General features: G+C 39.6%; 1 protein-coding gene across 4 annotated transcripts in view; it reads left to right on the forward strand.

The window, feature by feature from the left end:
• Positions 1-25,782, forward strand: part of IGF1 (insulin like growth factor 1) — a 68,096-nt gene that overhangs the window by 38,655 nt on the left and 3,659 nt on the right. For 2 of the 4 annotated variants that reach the window (XM_006914539.2, XM_006914540.2), the window contains exon 3: positions 15,004-15,185. In XM_006914539.2, coding sequence (XP_006914601.1) covers positions 15,004-15,185 — 182 coding nt within the window. Of the gene's footprint in view, positions 1-15,003; positions 15,186-16,703; positions 17,204-25,782 lie in introns of those variants that run through there. The other 2 variants (XM_015591466.2, XM_015591467.2) reach the window with 2 other exon arrangements.

A 25,782-nucleotide genomic window follows, 5' to 3' on the forward strand; every position in this document is an offset into this window, starting at 1 on the left:
ATGAGGATTTAGAGGTTAAGTACCTCACCCACAGCCACAGAATTAGATATGGTGGAATCAGCCTCTGAGCTCAGACGAACTGGCTGGGGAGGTTGCACTCTAACCACTTCACCACACAGCCTCAGAATTCATTCATTCATGGTGATGCTAAGGATGGTGATGGAAGGTGACATTTCATGAGTGCTTGCTCTGTGTCTTTTGCTGTTCCCAGCTTTTTATGTGCCTTAACTCATCACAACCTGGTAAATACTATTATCATCTCCCTTTAATGAGAAGGGAAGCAGAGACACAGAGATTGGTCCTGATGTTGGTTTTTCCTTTCCCGTGTAAAAACTTCATCATGTTGCGCCTCTCTGTGTCCTGTTTGTGCACTCGACTTTTCAATCCACTTATCATTTTTGAAGTGTCTGATAAGTGCCCAGTACTGTGTTTCTAGACATGGAAATATGAGACAGAGTTTCTACCCTTAAGATATTTCAAATCAAGTTGGGGGATTGGGCCAGTTCTCATAAACAAACAAACAAACAAACAAACAAACAAAAACAAACAAACAAATAAAGGCTAACAGATAGTAAAGTGATAGTTTATGATGCACAGAGGAATCGTTTTACACCTTCAGAGAGGTTAGTGGGAACAAAGTCCTCAGACCAGGATTCTCACGGGGACCTAAAGGCAACTTCTCTTGCTAGACTCAGATTTCAATTGCTCTGAGCAGTTGTCACTGAACTGTTGAGTTCGGCATCTCTGCACTCCAGTTCCCTTTAGGGTTGTCACAGTCATCAGGTTACAAAGGAGATGGTGACCTGTTACTCTTTTTTTTTTTTTTTTTATCTGTTTTGTTCACATCAGATCCTCAGTACTGAGAGCAGTGTTTAGAACATAGTAGGTACTCGATAAACATTTGTGGCTGCATGATTATAAGCAGGAGAGAAATAATGTGGCAGAAAGAGGGAAGACATAGTTGGCTGAATTTGGAGTTGGATGGGTAGGCAGAGTGTCAGGGATATTACAGCAGATTAGGCAGAAGCCTGGTGATCCAGAGAGGACCTGGGTTCAGAAGGAGCATAGGAGCAGAGCGTGTATTATTTAGAACACATTCCCCCACTCCATGCAGTGGGGTGTGGTACTATCTTGGTTCCTTGAGCCCCTTGCCTCCCCACCCTAGAGAATAAAATTCACAGGTACTTGGTGGTTTGGAAAGTTGAGAACCAGGGTCTCTTGTCATCAATTTCATTTTCCCTGGTTTTTCTTCTACTTAGCAAACTTTTGGATGCCAAGCCCAAGTCCTGGTTACACCCCATGTTTCCTTCAGAGGAAACTGCACTAGTAATTGAAAACAGAAATTGGTTCTTTTATATTCATTCACGGGATGCAGGTAAGATTCCTGTTTGTGCTCCACCTTGGCTGTCTCTTTTCTAATCACGGAAAAAAATCTGGATATAATTCTCTGCTTTGGTCCTTTGGTCTTCCCTTCTGGTCATTATATAAAATCGTGAGCTTTCATCAGAATAAAATGGTTTGATAATATCCTTTGATTCAATAATTCCATTCCTGGGAATTTATTCATATAAACGATCTCAAGGGGGTAGAAAGTTATGTGCACAAAGATACTGCTGCATTAGTTAAGATCACGATAAAACTGAAAAGAGCCTAAATGTACACTAATAGGAAAATGGTTAAAAAAATAAATGATGGCAGATCTACTCAATAAAATAATCTGCAGCTTTAAAATTATGATTACGAAGATTACGTAGCAATATGGAAAATGCTTGCAATATAATGTTAAGTGAAAGAAACACAACACTACATTAAATTTAGGGTGTGACTGTAGCTATGTCAGAAAAATGATGCATGTGTCTGGATAACTAGAAAAAATAGAAAAATGAAGGTAATGTGATTTATTAGGGTACCAAGATTATGAGTAGAATTTCTATATTTCAATTTCTGCTAAAGTTGTCACAACCGTGCAGTTCAAGGATATCAAAAACAAGATGGTCTGGCTGCATGACAGAGCTGATTGCCCCTCCTGAAACTGGAAAGATCCACAATGTACTGGGTGAGATGTGAAAATCCAATACTCGGCTTTGCCCTCAACTGCAGGGTAGCACAGACTTCTCTCTCAAGGGCGAAAGCCATGCATGGCATTCATTCTGGCACTCTCTGGAATGCCTCAGCTAAAACTCTATCTACTGTGCCTGCTCAAACCCTTGGGTTGGTGGGCTGACTTAGATGACCTCACCCATATCCTTCATGGATATTGGTATCACGTACCTGGGAGAATCCTAGTAACAGTGTCAACTTAGAGTTCTTTTCTTACCTGGGAATTCCCCACTTTCAAGATGTTCTCAGTTGAGCTGAACTGGCTCTGCAACTTACTAGCTATATGGTTTGGATTAAGTTACTAACATTGCTAAACCTCAGTTTCTTCATGTGTAAAATGACTATAATAATAATAATACCTACTCCATGTAGTTGCTGTAGGATATAAATGAGATAAGACATGAAAAGTAATATTTGCTCTAGTAGCTTAATTGGAAGCATTCAACAAAAAGTTCTTGATAGTATAGTATTGCAAAGCCCCTCCCTTTCTATTATCATTCTAAATGTCAAATAAATAAATTTAAATATAAAATAAACAGAAGAATGAAATGCCCCCTTTCAGTCTTATGAGAAACTAGTGTTTAATGGAAACGTTTCCAATGTCATTTGATTATATCTTTGGGTCTCGTTATAGTGTCTTCTCTCTCATTAGCTAATCAGTCTCCTCTAGGTTTGATTCTTCTCAAGTGTTCTTGCTGCATAGATATATCTGCACTACTATGATTAAGTCATGTTAGGGAGCTTAACCGTGCTCAAACCAGGTAGCATGGTCTGCATAGTAATTTTGACATTTGAAAGAACTCCTAAATTCAGAGAGAAAGTTAGGAAAAAGAGACACCACTGGTGATGCCACAGATGACTAACCCAGACGGAGTAGGTGAGAAGGCTGGGAAGCCAAGAGCCACAGCCAAGGGCAAGGGAGGAATTTGGTTTGAAAGGAGAATATTAAGACATCAACAGGCTGGAAAGAGAAGTCCAGGGTGATTTGTGGCTTGTCGAGTACCAGGAAAAAAAAATGTGGCAAAAAAAGGCGCAGATGTTCTGAAGAATGCAAGGAATTTATGATGGTTCATAACCTGACTGCAGGAAATGCCTGCCGAGGGCAGATATCAGTGGACCATGGGACCACTGGTTCATGAGAAGATAACCAGAAGACTAAGATGTCACAAGTGACCCTACCAAAGTCTCCTCTTGAACCAGAAGCAAAGGAGGAAGAAGAAGAGGACTAGAAGTTGCTTAAGAACAAAAATTAATAAATTAGAAGTCTTAGAAGTATATTAAAATGTTTCTAAACCAACATCTCCCTTTTTCCTATCATCCTTTTCTTTAAAAGTCATTGTCAATGACTTAAATTCACAGTTCAGAAATGAGGGATGTGTGTAGCTCTCTCTACATTCTCTTATCAGAACCCCTATTACCAGAGTTAAAAAGCTTCACTTATCTCCTCTCATCCCTATTATACAGAAGCTGCTACAAGACCTTGAGGGGTCCTTCCTTCCCATCAACTTAAAGGTTTATATATTCAGTTTTCACACAAATATGTATCTAATTGACATTGTGGTGATTATGGAGACATACCCAGCAAGAGGTTAATGAATTTGATACTCTTTCTCATGGGTGTGAGAGTTTTAGTGTTGGGTTATAAGGAAGCCAGTACACGCTGATCCTTGAATTACTATGGTTTGAGTTAACAATTTTCTGCTTCATGATGGTGCAAAAGTGATACACATTCATTAGAAACTGTACTTTGAATTTCAAATTTTGACCTTTTCCTGGTTCGTGATATGAGGTATGATACTCTCTGGTGATGCTGGGTAGCAGCAGTGAGCCCCAGTTCCCAGTCAGCCATGAGATCACAAGGGTAAACAACTCATACTCTTTAGTGTAGTATTAAATGCATTTTTGACTTAAGATATTTTCAACTTATGATGGATTTATTTTAACGTAACCCTGCCATAAGTCAAGGAGCATTCATACTTGCTGAAAGTCTGGAAAAATAGAATGGAGGCTGCCCTGCTGAAAGACTTTTCAAAAGAAAGCATTTAGCCCCTGAACTTGGGCCCTCGCTGCCTGCTAGACTTAAGACAGAGCTAACTATGCCTAAATATTAGCATAAGCAATGCTTCCATAAGGCCTTCCCAAACACAGATCTGAGCCAAAGAGAGCAGACAGAAGGCAAGTGTTGAGGGAAATCAAATGTCCCACAAGCAGTTATCCTGGCCCAGTGTCCCTGCACAAAGAAGCCTCCTCAGCTCTATGACACATTAGGCTTCACATTGCTTGCTCCTAATGAGGCTAACCATGAATAGGTTTTGTAATAAATTGAAAATAACTGCTGAAGCACTGTCTCCAGTTCTCGGAAAGGAAATTCATAGAAACAAGTGATTAGCTAGAAGGCCAAGTGACCATTGCCTCAGAGTGGGGTCCCAGAGCAGAACAATGTCATTCATAGCATGTTTGAATATGTGAGAAGAAACAAAAAGTTCAATTTCTCCAGCCATATTCCAAGCTGAAAAAAATTTTATTTTTGCTTAATTTAGCAAAATAAATAAGAGAATCAGAGGATTTTCTTGATTGATAATAATATTTGCCAAAATGCACTTAATGAGATTTAGAGATGTAAGCATGATGATGGTCCCAGGTAAGAACAGGATTTAGCTCAGAGACAGGCTGCAACCTAACCACACCTCTCTTTCTCCTTATTCATAGTTCACTTCTCCAATTCAGAAAAATAATAGTTTTTGTTTGTTTGTTTGTTTGTTTGTTTGTTTTGGTGCGGGCGGGAGCAGTGGAATAGGTAGTTAAAAGCTAACATGCTCAGTGATTACCAGAAGATTACCAAGAAACCTCTTCAGTCGATTTTGAGTTTGCTCTCATGTCCAAAGATGTATGAAATTCTAAAATACAATAAAGTGAGAAAAGCACTTAGAGTCTCGTGGTTGTGTTTAAGAATTCAAATATTAAGGGAAAAGGGAGAAAAATTGTAGCAGCAAAATCCATAGAAAGAAAAGAAATGAAGGATGGACTAATAAGTCTAGATTTTAGCTGAAAGTTCCTGAAATCATAAATAATCACTTTCTAAATGAACCATTCGGCCTAGCTGCATACCTGCTTAGTATTTTGATGAATAATACTAGAATTTGCTTGAGAACTCTTTATACAGATTAAAATTTTTTAATAACCTTAACATTAGTTTATTTTACCAAAAAACGGGATGGCACTTGAAAAACCATGCTTATAATGCTCATCTTCTAATTTTGTCCCTGGGCAGAAGTTGGGCACCAGTGGCAGAGAGGATGACCTGCCTAGAAGCTCATTCACATTATCAAAGTCACATGTAGTTATTCCCTGGAATTTTCCAGGGAAACCATGCATCTGTCCCCCTGGAAGGAACTGAATATTGCCCAGAGGATTCATGTACCATTGACAGACACCAAGGAAACTAGTGAAATAAAATGTTGGCCACATTGAGTGCTGGGAAGTTCAACATTATGGTCAACAATAGTACTCCTCCTAGGGCTTGTCACTTTCTTGCCTTCAAAGATGCAGCTTTGTGAAGTGTGATGGTAAAAAGCCATGCCCAGGGATTTCTAGAAAGACTCTTCTCAAACTAATTTTCATTTCCAAGTGCCCATGCAAATGAGGGCCATCCATCTTCCTTATTCTTCAATGCCTTTAGGACTCTGGTTTTCAAAATATGGTTTGATTCTTTCTACTGTTTCAACAGCTCCAGCAAATGACTCCCCTCTTTCTCATCCTTTTTCTAATTCGCACCTGCATCCTGTCTTGAGCTGGCTTGTGCAGTCCCCATAGATGGTTATATCCCTTCCCCTTACTTAAACTCACCTCCGTATTGGACATTTTCCCCATTTTCTTCTGTCAAACTCAACACTGACCCTTGCTTTTCTTAAATTCAGCCTATGAATCTTGTTTTCATCTAAAATTGAATCTGATCAAGAAGAAACTCCTGGTTCTCTCATCAAACTTTTTATTTCACTATATATTTCCCTATTATTCAGGAAAAGCACTGATATGCCATATATACATTATTGACTAAAAAGTGGGTAGCATAACCATCCAGATAATCCTTAGGGTCATATTGTTAGAAAGAGTGCTTGATATTATCTAGTATTTGGTTGACTACATGAGAAAACTGAATCTCAGAGAGTTTGGATGACTTGCGAGTTCATACAAAGGATCTGGGGCTCAAATCCAATGTTGTTTTCAACATACCATATTGCCTTCTTTTTATTCCATCTCTGCATATGGCACTGTGCTAGGTGCCATAGAAACACTCCCCAGGACCTTTCAATTCAGAAACAACACTGTTGACACACCAGCATGAAAGGGACATCACATACAACCCAACTGGCACTGAAGTGCATATCATGCATTTATTTATATCATGTTATATCTTAACCATCTTTTCCCTCCCTCCTCCTTCTCTCCCTTCTCCTCTCTCCCTGTGTTCAATTTGTCACTGCCTCTGGCTCTTTCTGCTCTGTGGTAGTGCCAAGGCCTGTCTCTGCTGCTGTGGAGACTGCCTTCTGACAGCTAACCCCCTGATGCAGGCCCGGATGCCTCTCCTTATGGGGCCTCTACCTCCCGACACTCTCCCTTCAGATACGCCGGACTGCCCTGGCAGCCATCACCCCTTCACCTGCCATCCTGACCATGTCACACCCACCCCTGGGAAAATCTCCAGATGTGCCCTGAGCAAAACACAGAGGCCTGAGCAAGGAGACTGATAGGGAGCTGGGCCCCTGAGAACACAGGGCAGGTGCCAAGTTGCAAAGAAAAGAGAAATGATAGACTTTAGAGTGAAACTAAAAATCAAGAGAATGTGTTTTAATACCCCTTTGGCTGATTCATCTTTCTGTGGCACCAGAAAGAGGGGTGTTACCCTCTATTCACGAGTGCCTTCTGTTTGCTGCAAGGCCTCTCTTCCCACATCTGAAAGAGTAAACTAACAATAACAGTGTCAATATAGGAGATAATGCTCGTGGCATGGTTACAATCTCCAGGTTGGAGCCAGGCTCATCTTACAATTTCCATCACAGGCATTCTCAAAAAAAAAAATGAGATAACTAAGGTCCATATACACAATTCCTCAACATCCCTTCTTATTCTTTCTCTTGTGGTCTGTTTTCATCTCAGTCCGGCATGGGTCCAAGATGGAGTAGTGATTAAGTGGGCCTGGTGATATTGTATACTCGGCGGCTGCTTATTCCCAAAGCATGGTTGGCAAGAGAAGAAGCCTTAGTTCTCAGTCATTCCAGGAAGGAAACTAAACTCTAATTCTTAGCCTACCATGAACTCCACATAGCATGAGCTTTGGCCCTAAAGTTCATCAGTGAGTAAGAAGAATGTCAATGGCTGCCAATAGCAGGAGACTAGAAGATAAAGTTGAAGAAGAGAAAAGAAAATGGTGAAGCATGGAGCAGAGAGAAAGGAGAGAAATACATATGCCGAAACCATTTCTGACCGTGTATTTTACTCATCCCATGCCTTGCAGCATTGTTTTGAAATAAGGAAATGGATACCAACACTGAAAATGCAATTATTTTAGACAGTGGATTATTTGGGAGAAATCAAAGGTAATAAGAGGTCAAGATAAGCCCATGTGACTTTGCCTTGTTTGACTTGACTGGAAGATCCATTCTCATAAATTATCTAGTCCAGATTAAAACTATTCGAGACTATCTATACAACATAAAGTTTGGATATCTTTTCAAAACAACAGTTATTCATTTATTTTAATGGAGAACAGTCCTCTTTTATCTGGAAAGACCATCTTTTTCAATCAAACTTTGGGAAGAGTACATTTTTAAGGGGAGGAGAGGAAGAAGATAGCTGTCCAGCTAGCTAGGTTAGCCAACTCAACTCCATAATAATAATAATAACTATGAAAACTAACATTTATTTAGAGTTTACTACATACCAGACATTGTGCAAAATACTTTACATACGTTCTCACATAATCTTCACAATAGCCCTGGGAGCTACTCATATTATGTCCATTTTACATGAGACAATCCGAGTCTTAGAAGATTTGGTGCTGTGCCCAAGGGGAACAGGAAATAAATGCCAGAATTCAGGTCTTTCTGACTCCAAAACCTGTGCTTTTAGCCACTCCACATACTGCCTCCTTCATGGTGTGACAGACATCACAGTCAGATCATACTCAAATCCTATACTGTGCTCGAAACAATTGAAGCTATATAACTAGAAAATGGTAGCTAACTTATATAGCAGGGCCAACTGAAATAATTCAAACATAAAAATGACCTCTTGGCATTTGATTATCTTTTACCTTAGACGTTGATAAACCCAACCATTCCCTCAGGACAACATTTCTGTCCAGCATAGCATTTCTCTTGCCAAAGTATAATTTTGTTGGCTACATCTATCTCCTCCAAGCCCTGGAAACAGACCTAAGCTAGTATAAATTGTGCTGTCCTGGCAAGATGCTCATCCCCCAGGGCATTGTATCAGGCTAAAGTAATACATCACGTTGCTTCTCACTCTGTCGGCCCATTTCTCCAAAGAGTCCTAAAACGGTAATGTTCCTTCTCTGGATGTCTAGTTCTCTTGTCCCTAAGCTTTGCGATTTAGCTCCCTGGCCTCAGAGACAGAGGCTGACTGAATAGCCTTATTTTCACACCTGCCCTTGAGTTGGAGCTTCCAGAAGAAAAGGAGGGTCAGCCCCATAGTGCTCTGCTTTATTCCTTTTAGACCCAAAGATACACAAACATTGACTTGGTTGGGTAACGGGAAGACTTTGGTCTTTTGGGTTATGAGGACTTAGTAGCTGCGAAAGAGTTGCTGAGTGGTGGGGGTGGTGGCAGGTCGAACAAGGTCATGATTCCTAGAAAAGATGAGTTCGTCCAGTTGAGAAGAAGTGGGACCAGCAAACACTGGCAATTAAAAATTAACACAGGCCAAAGTGAAATCGATGCCTAAATTTGATAGGATTTCAAGAAAAGTTTATGACATGCAGTTCATAGAAAAGAGGACATTTTCTCACTGTTCACTTTTACAGATGCCAAAGGTCAGTCTTACTTGGAAAAAAATCTTTCTGCAGAAAAGCAGAAATGTACAGAGTACACTAGCACCATATAAGGCAAGTAGTAGGTACAAATTTTAGAAGAAACTTCTTCAAAAAGAATTCTAATGTCAAAACGTTTGACAATAGCTTTCATACTAATGGTAAGTCATTTAATTCCTGTTTTCTATTTGAGTATGTGTGTATACATACCCATGTTATTCTAAGTGCATAATGATATGGCAAGTTTATAGAAGTAAAAGCTTCTTTTCCCAGCTTTACTAAGCACATGACTACATATATCTCAAAAATGTTATAATTTCATTTAATTTAAAAATGTTTGATCTCCATAGAATTTTTAAAAGGCAAAATACTGACTTATCGAAAGGCTTTAAGTTAAATGCAAATTCTACTATTTCCAAAAATATCAACTATGCAATGCAGTATTACATTTTGGGTCTAGACAATAGTCACATCACAATTTTCTTTATATTAGGAATTCATGAAAGGAGTCTAGTTTTCCACATAAAGCCTTAAAATGTATAGAAAAGGTTGAGAAGTGATCCCCATTTTTCCACAAATGAAAATGGCAATTAAAATGCTAAAGTGGAGACAACTTTAAGATTACTCCATTTTACATAAATTTTTTTGCTGGTATCCCATGCAAAACTGTCAATTGAGTGAATTTTCAGATGAGGTGATCCATCGAGCAATGTTGTCCTAAGAAACTAATCATTCTGAGTTATTCTAAATTGTTGACATGTCTGGAGGTTTGGGATAAATAGTTGGTGTAGGGGACCTAACTTTCTGGCTTCTATAGACTTTAACTGTAATATTTGATTGTGTAATCGACACTCAGTTAATCAAAATTAAATGCAAATTAGTTTTTTATTAGTTAATAATCTCATTTGTGTTTTCCATCAGACACATAATTGTGAATTTTCTAGAAACAGCTCTTAAAATCCGACTTGAATTCTTACTTTTTTTTTCCTGCTTCCAAAATATGATCAACTTTAGAACTTCCTTCTATTAGTAATTTCTAGAGAATAGTTTTATTTCTTGAAACCCAAAGAGTAACAAGTGTATTTCTTCAGAACTGTATATTTCCCTGTTTGGAAAATGTTTACATTTTTTATCATTTAAATTCTGATTCTTCAAATCAATGTCTCCTCTTTCCAATGATAAAGTTAAAATAAAGTAGAACATTCTCAGTGAAGAAAAGAGGAAGTTTCAAAGGAAATTAAAGTTGAATTCGACCTTCCAACTGCATTCCCATAGGCTTATAATAAACACAACCTTACATAGCACCAGTGGAGATAGTACCATTTTTACCAGTGATGATCAAGGACCAGAGCTCTCTGCTCTGGAAGTGATGATCTCAGTTAAATCTCAGTGTTACACCTTCTCCTTCAGAGATGGAGGGAAGTAAGTAGCTTGCAACCATGACAAAATGTGAGACTCAGCTAATTGGTGTGGTTTTGATGATACCACAATTCTGCCCAAAACCCTTGTAACTAGCAAGTTTGCCCTGAAGATTATTGAATTACTCCACTGACCATGCATTATTTAAAGGGAAGTGCTATTATTATAGAAGCCAGCTGTTTAACCATTGGAATTCTGTCTGTTGGCCAACTTTCAAGATACAGCAGTGCGCTGTGACTACACACTATGTCTACTCACAGAAGCCTCAGGGCCTAGGTTGCATGGTGGCCGACTTGTCTGCTTAAGTAATCTTTGGTCTGCATGCTCTAGAGAAAAACTACTGACGAAATAAATATATACATATACAAATTTTCAATGTCAAGACTTTGTCAGCAAGGAAAGTTCTGTGGAATTTTATATGTGCCTGTGCACTCCAACAACTGAGTGAGTCTACAGACACTCCATAATGCCAGTATGACAGAAATCTGAAACTGTACTTAGTTATAGAAGAGACTATCCCAGTCTCCTGTCCTTTGTTGCAGCATCAAGTAAAGAAGAGTGTTTTGAGCATTTGGGGGAGTTTAATAAATAGAAAACAAGTTTTCACCTTCTAAGTTAGAAAATATTCAAGCCTCTTTCTTGAAGCAATGTAAGTGGCTTCCAACCATACTGAAGATTTGGCCTAGATGGGTTTTTTTCCTGCATTTCTTTGCCTGATACAGAATCTTTAGAATAGAGAGGACCACAGCAGTCATACACTGTGTTCAATACAGAAATATGACCTAGGATCCACAACAGATGTTCATACAACCTTTACTTAACTGCTTCCAGCAATGGGAAGTTCAGTACCTTTTTAAAAAAGTCTATCCCATTTTTAAAACTTTTGAGTTCAAATTATTAGGATTTTTTTCCCTTATATTAAGCTAATATTTATTTCCCATTCACCTACCATTTCTGATTCTGCCCACTGGAACAGAATTGCATAGTGCCTAATGAGGAGCTTTTAAAAGCAAGGATGAAAATGATAGTCATACTGAAAATAGCTGTAATTGAGAAGTCATTAAAAATCCCTATTTTTCTCAAAATTGATACTAGAGCAAATTATTTTACCGTCTTTTTAGTAAACCACATTATATCAGGTTTCTAGTGTTAGCCCATTGCAATAAGTGTCTTTATTTTGGTTCTGGGAAAAAAAGTAATGTGAAGTATTCAAAGATAAAGGATAAAACTTGGACCCTCAGCTATAGCCTCTGAACTGGTGAGAAATGATTTTTTGTTAAATACCTTAATGTAGAACCAGAAATCAAGCCTATAGAAAACTTCAAAGGATTAATTAAACTTTAAAAGGAAATAGGTAAACACTTGTTATATTCATATATTCCCAATGAAGTACAATTACTCCATTGTAGACATTATGAATAGACAAAGACAAACATCTTTCTAAGACTGTGGTAACCAGAGATAACTGGCAGTTACATTTATGACAAAATCCAAGTCTGTATAACACCATTTCAATAACATTAAATATATATATAGATAGACATGAAGTAAGCTTTCTTTAAACAGCATTACAGAAAAGTCCTAAATTTCTCTGTTTCTAAATGCATTGATCTATGGACTGAAAAACACAGCTATTTTATAGACTGAGCCATGTCAAACTGAGTTCACCTAAGAGAGGTGACAAACCAGAGGCCTGGTGTGTGCTATTATTTTTTGCTGTGCTGATGACTGTTTTCTGTCTCACAAGGGGAATAAATTAGTGTTGTGTTTCATGGCTATTGGTGGTCACTGAGAAGGGAATATTGCAATTCATACAACATTTTCTGCCAATCCAAGATGAAGTTTAGTGTCTTCCTCCAGTAACAAGCAAAGAGCTCCAGCACTTAGGGTGTCTCAGAAGAGAGATTGCTTTAGAAATGCTTGAAATGGAAATGCTAAATAGGTCCCAGAATCACAAACCCTATCCATTTCCATCTTCAATCCAAAAGCATGAATTTTGAAATCGGTTGTTTCTGAGTTAGCCAAGTTTGCGGGTTTCTGGAACCAATCCTACCACCCTATCTCCAAACATTAAATTACTATTCCGTATTCAACAACAAATTCCAATTATGTCCCATTAAGAAATTCATAGTTTCAACAAAGAGCAATCATTACCTGTGCTGAATGACAGGGACAATTACCTCAAAGTAAGCTGAGTCACATTCTCCTTCCTCCCCACCCCAAGAGAAAAATAAAGTGTACCACAGGCTACGCTATTGGTGGACCCTTCATCCTCTTGAAATAGCCATTTTGCGAAAAGTACGTGGAAATCCTTTGTGTATTACAAAGAATCATGTAAGCCCGCTTGTGTCTTTTCCTTAATTTACAGTCCCAGGAAAAGATTATAAAAACAAAAACAACAAAAAACATTGTTTACATTGCACAAGGGACCCACTGAGTCTCCGTGAGCAAAAACAGAGCATCTTCTAAACCAGTTATCTCCCAACAGCAAGTGAAAGCACGGTGAGGCTCTAGTCAGGGCCAGCTGCCTGGTCCCTGCCAAACCTCTCAAATATGAGGAGCCCACAGGGTTTGCACCAAGTGAAAACAGCAGACCCTTCCCAGAGAGACCACAAATGAACCCTCAATGGGTTACTATCCCCTGCTGCCCAAACAATGACAATAAACCTGCCTTATGGGAAGGAAGTGAAGCATCCCCAGGCTCCTGTGCCAAGCATCAGGAAAGCATTTGGGCTCTTAGGGGATGCCATGAACCGTTGGCCCTTCCAGCAGCAAGGCGGCCAAATGAGTTTGGTAGGAGGCCATGACTGTGGATCTGATCTCCCCCAATCAGAGAATTCAAAATATACATGGGGATTTTGACTCTCAAAATTTCATTTTAAAAGATGGTATCGTTATTATGCAAATGTAAGGACTTTTTATTTAAAACATAATGCTGTCTTCTGTGTCCAGAATTGAGATTGAATGCACATCAGATGAATTGGATTCTTCTGGATCAATGGTTTGCAAGTTTTCTTCCACGAAGCCTGGACATCAGTGGAGAAGACTCAGGCCCCCCACCTCCCTCCCATGGGAGCTCAGGGTGTGAGAGAAAGCCGAGGTCCCCCTTCCTTGCCTGAGCCTGAGCAGTTTCGCTTTTGTCTGTTTTATATATTGTTATATGAACAAGATTTGGTTTAACGAAAGTTCTACTGTGACAAAAAGCTTACAAAGAATTCAGGTACATTTTAAGATCTGTGTAAGCTTGTTTTGCCCTGTCTTTTAATTCTAGAGCCAGGAAAAAAATGGGTTCAAATTAAAACAGATGAAACCAAACTGAAACCTACTTGCCGAGTAAAGAGGTCTAATTGATTTGCAAATATCAAAAGAAATTTGGCTTATGGTGTTCCCTCTGAGCAATCTGAATCACATGAAAGATGGACATTTAGTTCATTCTGTCTCAGGCTAGTAGTTATTCTATAAGAAAACAGAATTGAGTGTTTTGGTCTTTCTGGGTGATAGGAGAAGGAGCTCTATCACACTGCTATAGTCATCAAGTCCAAGTTCCAAGGTTTGGGATATAATCAATAGAAAAACTATTTCTTCACAGACCAAGTAAGAAAAGATGAACTCAGAGGAAGCAAACCAATATTTATTTAGGACCTACCATATGTGCAGTTATATACTAAATACTTTTCAGACATTATCATCCTCAAAAGATCCTTACAAGGAAGATATTATTAGCCCCACTTTACAGATGGATAAACTGAGACCCAGGAAGCCTAAATGACTTGCCCAGACTTGCACAACAGGTCTCCTGGGCTCTATGAGGCCCTTGGACATTGCAGAGAGTAGATCTGAGTTTGAATCCTGACTTCACCACCTACTGCATGAATGACCTTAAGCAAGTCATTTACAACTGAGTGTCAGTTTCCACATCAGTAAACTGAGGAGCCCTTTCTAGATTTAAAACATCATTGACACTCAATTTGATTTTACAATGGAAGCAATTAAGCAAAAGAACAAACATTTGAGCCATCCTGCATATAAAACCTATGTAGATTTGCTAAAAAAAATTAAGGAAACTGAATACATAATCTTTTAATATTCCCAGAAGCCTCTCGACTCAGCCGATATGTAAGGAAAGGCTAGGATTGGGCATAGACAAGGTCCCTGACGAAAGGTTGCTGAGAACTTGAGAAGAATTAACACAAATAAAGTGTGCTGTGAATGAGTTAATGTTGACAAGTGTGATACAGAAGACTCCAGAAGACATATTGGAATCCAGAAAGATCTATGAGGGCAAGAATTGTTGGAGAAGCTTCAAAAAGAGGTTGACTTTCAAATGTGTGAGCTGACTAGGTGTGGGGAGAGAAGAGTCTTCAGGGGTTGGGTAGAATTGTGACAATGGTGTATTCCACTCTAAAGCCAGGCCACTCTGCATTTGATCTGTACAGACAAGCCCACGGGGTATGGCTCCAGCAGCCGGAGGGCACCCCAGACAGGCATTGTGGATGAGTGCTGCTTCCGGAGCTGTGACCTGAGGAGGCTGGAGATGTACTGCGCACCCCTCAAGCCTGCCAAGTCGGCCCGCTCCGTCCGTGCCCAGCGCCACACCGACATGCCCAAGGCTCAGAAGGTAAGCCAGCCAGGGTGGGGTCAGCCATCCTCAGGAGACCTGCATCTTACATGTGCAGGTGGGCTGAACAGTAATTATGCCCCCATAGTCGCCTAGTTTACAGGTCAAAATAGCTCCATTCTCACTCTAGATGTCCGCCCCTTTGGTCATCCCACATCGCAAATTCTCCCTTCCAGTGGTCTGGATAATCTGATAGCCAGAAGATGGTATAACGAACAGTGACTAAACAAGGGCTTTGGGATCAGACAAAACTGAAATCCTAGCTTTGCCAATCACCAGCTGAGAGCCCTTAGTGAAATCATGTAACCTATAGCAAGCCTTGTTTCCTTGGTAAAATTTGGATAACGGTAATATCTACCTCATCAGGTCATTGTAATTATCAAGTTAATGCACATACAATACTTTTCACATGTCTATTCAAAATGACTGTTGGACAAGTGTTAACATCTGTCATAATTGTAATGAAGAACAAAGCCTATAACCTTTCAAGTCCTGATATTCTGCAAAGATGCAAAACAAAAAACAAAAAAAAACCCAAAAAACCTCTAAACTGGGAACTATTTGAAATTCACATTCAGTGGCAAATATAATTTTAAAAAAACATTAAAAATAGAAATTTCTGTTGGTTCAAAGAATATCTAGAAATGTCTAATGATCAAAATCTGCAGACGTCTTTTTCTAAGAGCTTAGACTTTAAAGAGACCTTAGAAGTACTGTCTTTGCCATTGATAACATACAAATCACTTGATGCACATTAGTCACTTAATAAAGTTTTGTCGAATGAATGAATGAATGAGTGAACAATGAATATAAGTGAATTACTAAAATTTTAGTCGTTACATAGAAAGACTGAGAACTAAAGAGAAAGTGAGAGAGGAAAGAGAGGAAGATTGAGTAAAGTAGAAGCTCTAATTTTTAGGTCTCCTTGGGGACTCAATAATATTAACAAGAAGAAAAAGAAACCAACCTGTGGTTTTAACCTTTGGAGCCAAAACTAGCATTGTGCAGAAAGCCCAAGATGAGAGACCAAGAAGTGCACAAGGACACCTTTGCCGCTTCCTGGTCCTGAACTGCAGCTGAGGCTGGAGGAGGACTAGTAAGGCTGAGCAGAGACGTGACCCCAGGGAGCCACCTTGAGTGATGGAAAGGGACCAGGCACAACCTGGTGCACATAGAACACAGCAGCCAAAGGTCAGGGAGCAAGAAGTTACTTTTAAATCAACATGACTGGAAAGTTGGGCCGGGGATGGTGAAGGTAGGTTCATTCTTCCTTCTCAGGTGACCCAGTGTCTCTTAATTTCTAGTTGGGGAGAAGGTGGCAGTCAGAGATGAGTCCCAAAGTTCTGGAATGTTGGGTCTTGTGACTGAAGCCTAGATATCTCTACATTTCTCTAGCACCAGTGCTGTCTCCCGCAGCCCTTGGAGCCCAGGCATTCTGGGCTGACTCAAAGGCTCTGTCTTCTGGGACAGCAAGGGAACCACCTGTTCTCAATGCAGTTATTTTTGTGATGTTTACAGTATCAGCCCCCATCTACCAACAAGAAAACGAAGTCTCAGAGGAAAAAGGTGGGCCAAAGAAACACCCAGGAGGGGAACAGAAGGAGGGGACGGAAGCAAGTCAGCAGATGAAAAGAAAGAAGAAAGAGCAGAGGAGGGAAAATGGAGAGAATGGAGCTAGAAACTGAACACAGAGACAAAAAAGGAAATGCAGGAGAAATGCAGACAGAGGCAAGGACAATAAGAGAGACACAGACAGCAATAAGGAAAAGTGAGAAGTGCCACATAGGAAATGAAGAACAGTAGGCCCAGTGGAGCTAGAGAATGCACATGATGAAAGGAAGAGTAACCTGTTATAGAATGTGGCTAATAAAAGTGGAGAAAATGGAAAAGAAAAATGTCATGCTCAATAAAGTCCAAAGAACGATGGTGGCGAGAATGAAAAAAAAGTAAAAATTATGAAAGAGGCAAATAAGCAACATTTTCCTCCCCCAAAAGTCAATTAAATAAAAATTAAAATAGAAAATCAAGGTTTTTAATATGCATTTTAAAATTTTGTGTGAATCTATTACTGAAGAATTGCTCATGTAAATATATGTCCAGAGTTAAATATTATCCCCAAATTCTCAGCAAGACTGAATTGTGTCATAGAAGTTCCCAGATTTCCTTTCCTGCCATGTCATTGGAGGCTGCATTTCTTAGTCAAGTTCAGGTTTAGGCCAAAGGGCATCCAGTATTTGCCCACAGGCCTGTGAGATAACCTATGAGAGGAGGTCATTAAACTTTTTTTTCTTTTGCACTTTGTAATCAAATATAAAAGATGTATTAGTTTGTTAAGGCTGCCATTACAAAGTAAGGTGGCTTAGACAACAGAAATCTATTTTCACGTACTTCTGCTGGCTGAAAGTCCAAGATGTTGGCAGGGTTGATTCTTTCTGAGAACTATTAGGAAAAGGGTCTGTTCCAGACCTCCCTTCTTGGCTTACGATTGGCCTTCTTCTCTCTGTGTCTTCCTGTCGTCTTCCCTCTGTACATATCTCTGTGCACAAATTTCCTCTGCTTATAAGGACACTGGTCACATTGTCCACCATAATGACCTCATTTTATTTTAATTAACTGTGTGAAGACCCTATGTGCAAACACATCACATTTTGTGATACTCTGGGTTAGGACTTCAACATGTCAATTTCAGGGTTGGGGGCACAATTCAGCCCATGACAGAAGACTTCTAATATCTGACTACTGCCTTCTGATTCCATCTCCTATAAAACTCTCCCCTGCTCTGTGTCTCTCTGTGCTTCTGTCTCTCTTTCTCTCTCAAACACACACACACACACACACACACACACACACACACACACACACACACCCCCTACCTAGAGTTTTAAGTCTGAAACCCTATGAGTTTCTGCTTCATAAAAATACTAGGACTGTGTTATGTTAGAGCTGCAAAAATCCTTAGAAATCATATGGTTCAATCACTTTATTTTAAAGATAATGATATGAAGATCCAGAAATGGATAAAAATGTAGACCAGTAAAGAACACACATAATCAACATAGGCAAATAAGAACTCCGAAAGGAAAAGATGGGGCAGAAGGAAACACGTGAAATTTCCCACTAATTTAATATTTTTCCACCAGAAGGAAGGGAGTGAAGGAGAGCAAGGGTGCTGGATTCCCCTGAAGGTAAAGAAAAGCTAAGCAAAACCACAGAATGTAGGTCTTAGAGATCTTCTCCTTCACCTTCCTTAATTTAAACAAGAGAGTTAGAGTCTTCATAGATAATAAAGCAAAAAGTCTCAAGATCATGCAGATTATGAATTATTACAACTGAGAGAGGGTTAAGTGCTCAGCCAAATGATGACACTCGTGATAAGAAGACTAAACCAAAAAAGTGACACGTCTCATCCAAGTAGCCTGCTTTGAAGATGTCATGTATAAAGGAACCTCCTTCCTTCCTGGTCCTTCATGGCCCTGCCATGCTTTCTACTTCAGAGTCTTCCTTCCCCTGTGGTTCATTAAAAACTCAAGGCTCAATCTAGAAGGAAAAGGTTCAATCAGAAGCATGTAGAAGCCCCAGATGGGAGCCAAGCCACTGCTGTTGTGATTGCAAAGTAGATCCTGGCTTATCAGAGCAGACGAAAGCCAGGCTGGTGCCTGAGCCCATCTGGTTAGCCACCTTATTCAAAAGATGCTGAGTTCTTTCACAAAGACATCCATGCTTTAGAACTAGCCTCAGGCACAGGCCAATACCTACTGCAACTACCAACTGAGAGTAGCCAACAAACACAGATGGTTCTTCAAGTGACCACAGTTCGGCAGAAAAATTAACAGCTTGCATCCTATGGAAAGGTCTCTTGTTAGAAGATTATCTCTTCCCTCTTCGACTGATGACTGAAAAAAATGTCAATTATAACTCATGGCTTTGGATAAACCATAATCATACCCAATGATGAACTTCATTCAAGAAGAAGTAAGACAAAGACTTAAAAGGAAAAAAAAAAAGCAGTAGAACTTCTGGTTAAGAATGCTTAACTCCCAGACTATGGATTAAAACCACTTCTTTTGGAATGAGTTTTTATCAACTCTAAAGCAATTATCCTGAATGTCTACATGTGATTTCTGAATAATATGAACTAAGTAAACAGGAAGAATCTAGTATCAATACTAAGCACCTAGTGATACACAGCATATAATGCTGGATGGGTAGATAGATGAGATGGATGGATAGATGGATGGATGGATGGATGGAATGGGATGGGTTGGGCTGGGTTGGGATGGGATGGGATGGGATGGGATGGGATGGGATGGGATGGATGTACGGTTGGACAAATGGGTGATGTAGGTAGGGGAACAGTGGTAGAAAGACCGATATATAAATACATAAGACTGCTGAGATGACATGATTACTCTTGTCTTTGTGTAGGATAGTGAGGCAAGTACAGAGTTAAAAAGGGATTATGCTTACACAAGTGTTGCATGTTTGGAATTTCATTCTCTAGCCTAAAGTGAAATCATTCAAGAACCTACTGCTAACAATGGCAATTGCCTGAGGACTTTAGAGTGAATGTTATGTAACTATTAGTCCCTTTAATGATTTCTTGAAGTAGGCAGAGTATAGTCATTTAAAATTCTACTGTTTCAATTGTTTCTCTTAGGGCAAATTGATGATTCTATATAAAACTAATAGAAATATGTAAATAATTATGTTCCTGAAATAAAATTTTTCAAAAATATTTTTTATTAAGCACCTACAATGTTCAAAACTCTGTACTAGGCATGAAGGATAATGATAAAGATTGGAGAGGCAATAAAACATAGTGGGTTAAGAGTATAGAATCTAGAATCAGATTGCCTAGGTTCAAATCCTGTCTCTCTCACTAGTGGTGTGACCTTGGGCAAATCACATAACTTACCTGTGCCCCATTTTCCTTATCTGTCAAATGGGGATAATAACTAATTCTACCTCACACAATTATAAGGATTTGAGATTGTGTGTGGACGTGTTTGTGTACGAATATTTATCATACTGTGTAAATTGGTGCCTGGTACATAGTAAGCACTACTAAAGTTTTAGTTAATATTATTTCATTTAGTTCTGAAAATTAGAGTCATCTGAAAAAGTAATAGGTCTCCTTAAATAGAAGTAGGTCTTCTATCACCCAGACATTCAAGCCCAAGCTTGCCAACACTTTTCAGTGACATGGTAGTGGGTTTCAAGCACATGATGGGAAAAGAGAACTCAGTGACCTAAGACCCCTTCCAACCAGAGAACTCCAGTTCTGCAAATAATTACAACTTAAAAGGAAACTGGGCTGTCCCATGTGAGGAAGCCTTAACTTTTATTTTTAGGTCACAGAATGAACTTTCAAAAAACTACCATTTTTCTCAACCAGTTAAAATCAAATGTAATATGTGTTTTCATTTCATGGTGCCTGAAGAAAATTTAATTGTAGCATGAACTCCAGCTCTTACTAGTTTTAAGTAAAATTGCCAAAATAAATAGAAATGTGGGATATTTCCGGGCTCACACAGCTTCCGGGACATTTCAGTTTCTAGGGCTGCCGATCCGGTGCCTTTCACAAGCATTTGATCTTCTTTCAAACATCTCTTGAAAACAAACAAAACCTCATACAGCTTCTAATGTGAGTGCTGTTAGCATGTAAGGGTGGAAAAGGAGGCAAAGATATGAGCTCTCAGAGCCTCTCCCCTTCCCTCCCCTCCATCCCCTGACCACCTCCCTCCCACCAACCACCAACAGAAAACAATGTTTTCTTAAGCAATACATTTTGCAATTTCTCAAGTCCATTAGCATCCATGCGAGCAGATGGGGTTTATTCTTTTTGCCTATGAAGGGAATAGGGCTTTTTGCAATATTTACTAGATAACAGAGAGCCGACTTTTAATCCAAGGGCTAAATCGATAGTCTGAAGTTAAAGTAGAAGTCTTCGGTAGCAATAAAAAGATAAATTGTTTTAGATGAGGCAGAATGCTTTTTATGAAGTTTGGAATATCCTCAGGTTGTGTGCTCACTGGTTATGGATTCCTTTCAAAATCAGTGACAATATTTATTGACCTAAACAAGATAAGTCTACTTTTAAAGAAGGAGCAGGTGAGGTTAGTAAAGGTTCTTCAGTGGCCACTGAACTTCCAGACCTGCAAGGTCAAAATCGGCTTCTTATCCTTGAGGGCCTAACTGAAGCCTGAGTATTTTCCCTAATGCCCACATATTTGGGAGTCTTTTTTAGTGAGACTCTTAATTCATTTAGTGCTGCCTTGTTTTTAGCCAGCAATCGCAAAAGATGATTGAGAAATAAAGACTTACGTGTAAACTTAAGAAGAGAGAAATAGAAATTGAAAACAATAGGGCAATGAGAGACGTGGGACAATGAGTCTGTGAATCTATGTCTGGTATTCCAGAGAGCAGTTACGAGTTCCTGCCACACTAGCAACGGAACTATAGCTGCAATGGGCTATTGCTACATAAGTAACGAGAGCGAGAAAACATTCTGGAAAACTCCCATCTTTGTTGTATTAACCCATGTGGTTATAGTTTTAAGACCTTTTGATCAGGAAACTAACTCTTTTGAAAATGTAGAAGTTCCATAAAAACAAGAATGCTAAAGGTGCATTCAACTAATTTTAATTCTAAATGTCCTTGGTGGCAATTTACAATCTATAATTAACTACAGCACATAGGTTTTTTTCTTGAGGGGGGGAATTATTTTCTCTTCTTTACTGTGTATGCATGTATGTGTGGGCACACACATGTGTAGTTTTGTGTTTGTTGCATCCACTAGGAATTTAGAGGGAATCACATTCCAAAATTATAGATAAAAACAGTTTCTTGGCTCTTCTTTCAGTGAAGATAAATCCCTCTGTAAAACCTAATCGTCATTCAAGGGAAGGTATGATTTTTTGGTCTTCTGAAAGGTCCAGGTTCTAGTCCTAAATTAAATGTTATTCATGAACTAAAAGAAAAATTATTGAAGGGGCAGAAAGAAGTTGGTTTTCTTTTTTATTTTACCTTCTAAGAACCCAGGGACTTCAACCACTCCAATCTTATCTATGGAGAGTGGCCCTATACATCAGAAACCAGTAACTTTCACATAGAAGCAATATGCAGCTTTAAAAACTTCCAGGTCTAATTCTTGACCAAGCACAATCAAGGGTCAGTGCATCCAGCCAGTCTTCCTTCCGACATCCTCTGCCCCTACGTCTATTAGAGAATGAGATTATTGGCAACAACTACCTTATGCATTTTCCACCACTTTCTCCTTCTGCAACCATAAACCTCTAACTTCCTCTATTTACTCTGGCATACACTTTGTTCCCACTGAACAGATAATGGAACGTACATTTATTTGGGTAGGCATGTGTCACTGTCACTCTGGAGAAGAGGCAGCAATGGTTTATACTGTCCTCCTTGGCTCTTGTAACTGGCAGTGTGAGAATTTCCACTGCTATGAGCAAGACCTATGATGGGCTGAGCATGATGGCAACTCTTCTCTCTGGTTAAATAGCTCCAAAACTCCCAATGAGAGACTGAGAGATTTGGCATCAAACCCAAACAGGCCAAAAGGCCCAGGCTTCCAAGCTGAGATTTATATGCCAAAAGTTTTTATAAAATTCTAGGTAAAATACATAAATGTTCACATGGGGCTTTCTGTCTGGCCAATTCCGAGAGGTCAAGTAATCAAAGACCAACCAGTTCTACCATCTATGAAAATAGGATGTGCTAATTTCACAGCTGTAGATAACAGTGACAGTAAGACAAAAAACTCAAATGATTAGGAGCAAGACAATGGCAAGTCGAGGGCTGTGTAAGGATTCCTAATCAGCCTACAACTGTAGACTTGAGAACATGCAATATTTATGTCATGCTGTGAGTGTGGCATGCTTGAAAAGTTCATGAAGTGTTGCAGGACTAGGAAATATGAAAACTATAAATGACTCAATAAAAATACATAGCATTATTGTTTTGTCCGTATTGGTTGACGTAGGCCACTATTGGATGCTCTGGTTTATCTCTCGAGTAAATAATATTTGTTTCTTTCTTCGAAAGAACACAGGATGGAGGTACTGTTTTTGAAGTGCTTTTGGCACAACATAACAATTCTGATTTTTAAAACCGTATACATGCATGAATTATTCTCATGCCATTTTCCGTCTTGGAAAAGCACTGGCTGGCTCCATACATGTTTACTTTTATATGCTGAAGGCTCCCATCAACCTCAAACAGATGCAAATCACTTTAACTTGTCATAGTGTTATTTTGTTCATCCTCAAAGTTCAGAAGAACTTTCCAAACGTCCAAAATTTCTCTCAATTCAGTGAGGAGGAAAATTTAGAACACAGTATTCGAATGTTCTGCCCAGATTTGTCACACATACAAAGAATGAGTGGAAGAGGACAACACCCTCTCCTACTAATCCTGTTAACTCGTCACTTTTGTGTTGAAATGACACTAAAAGGTAAAACTCTGGACCTCGCATCTCCCCAGAACATTGTAATATAAATTACTGCACACATTAGTTTAAATTTCTAACATAAGTTGTACGTCAGATGAAATAATGGCATTTTGGAGGCTTAAGAGAAAAAAAAAATAATCAAATCCAGTTTTTAGGTAAAAATGTGCTGAATCTTTAGCACGTATCAGTGAAATTGCTAGAATCTGGTGTTTTACTTTTTTAAATGCCACAGCATTTGAACCTTTCAGCAATTCCAAAATCAACTCCCTCTGGGAAAGATCGTGTGCTTAAACTTTTTTTTTTTTAATTTAAAAATGTAACACAAACATAAACAGCTAACTAAACAAGCTGCCCATAAAATCAACAGTCTAAGCGACTCTGAACCCTGAAGTATTTTACATCTTTCAAGACTATTAAAGGCAACAGAAATACTTCTCACCAGTGAGGGAAAATGCCCCTCAGCATTTTTTTTTCTTTTTCTTTTTTTCCAGGCTTTTAAACCATTTTGGTAGTGATTTCTTACATCATAGGAAGAAAAATTTGCAAAAGAGTCAGGTGGTGTCCTTTGAAGAGTGAGAAAGTTGTTAGGTGGAGATAATTGTACAATAAGCATGGGCCGAATTCAAGCAAGGTCCCTAATTCCTAGAGATTCCTAAGAATGTACCGATCTCTAGAAAAAAGAGCTATGCAACTGATATCCCAGCACTCAAGGGAGTTCTGGGCACCTAGGAGGTGCTCAGAGAAAGGGCAGCACCCTAGTAAGGGATGTGCTTTGACAATAGTAACTACACTTGACTGGACCAGTAACTAACTGGAACCATACCTGCCAATCATAAGTTCCAAGACAGGAGGGGGCTCTGTACTATTTGCTCTTGTTCCAGAGCACAGTAAGAAGCAGGTAGCCCTTCAAGGCTTGCTGTTGACTTGAACTCCATCTCACCAATTGTTAAATCAATTTAACAAGTATTTTCCCATTTCTTACTTTGCTCAAAGCAAGTAAGCACCATCCATCAGGGGATGATACGGAGGTGAAGGAATTTTGCTACCTGCCCTCTAGGAGCTTACTTTTTAGTGGGGAAACAAACACATGCATAATTTACTCTAGGCACATCGATGTTCTAACAAAAGTAGGCCCGGAGTGGACTCGCAACAGCACAGAAGCCAGAACAGACTGACACTGCTAACAATCAAGTTCACAAAATGGATGGAAGCCAAGGGCCCTTCAAACAGTAGCCTCTCTTGCATGCAACTGTAGATATCTCTCTACGCCAGGTAAATGAATGAGGGAGATCACATGCAGTCATAACGACATGCAGAGGTGGGTGCTATTACTCCACACTTTCATTTTGCAAAAGTGGAAACTGAGAAGGTGAGAACAGCATAGCGATTGCCAAAGGTCACGCAATTCCTGTGTGGGGAGCTGAGATTCAAACAGAGATGAGACTGGGTTAAATGAGCAAGGATTTTATTAGAGGAAATGCCTGTATGAAAGGAAATAAAAGAATCAGGGAAGCCTAGTCAAGCCATCAGAACGCAATGTAAGTCTGACCCCAAGCAGAGGAGAGAAAGAGAGAAGATAAGGTGGAAGCACCCTAGAGCAGCGGTCCCCAACATTTTTGGCTCTAGGGACCGGTGCTCCCATGAGAATCTAATGCCTGATGATCTGAGGTGGAGCTGAGATGGTGATGCTAGCGCTGAGGAGCGGCTGCAAATACAGATGCAGCTTCGCTCGCTTGCCCATGGCTCACTTCCTGCTGTGCGGCCCGGTTCCTAACAGGACACAGACCGGTACTGGTCCACAGCCTGGGGGTTGGGGACCCATGCCCTAGACCACCATACAGTCCAAGCAAAGTTCAGCAAATTGAGCCAAAGCTGGCCAATAAAGAAGGCCTGTGTGTCCCAGGAATAGGTCTGCCCTGGTATCCTACCATACTCAGTTTTGAGGCTTACGGGCAGGGCCTACCCTGGGCCAATCCACTATAGCCAGAGGAGAGGGTTGTATTAGAAAAAATGGCCATAACCATATAGAAAGTAGGATGAGGTGGTTTTCAGAAAAGAAAACAACAACAAGGGCCTGGGCAGACAAACACTGTCTACATACGCCTCACTCTTTGTTAAAGCAGCAGA

This window comes from Pteropus alecto, unplaced genomic scaffold (genome assembly GCF_000325575.1).
Source record: "Pteropus alecto unplaced genomic scaffold, ASM32557v1 scaffold94, whole genome shotgun sequence".
In the NCBI taxonomy this organism is placed as follows: domain Eukaryota; kingdom Metazoa; phylum Chordata; class Mammalia; order Chiroptera; family Pteropodidae; genus Pteropus; species Pteropus alecto.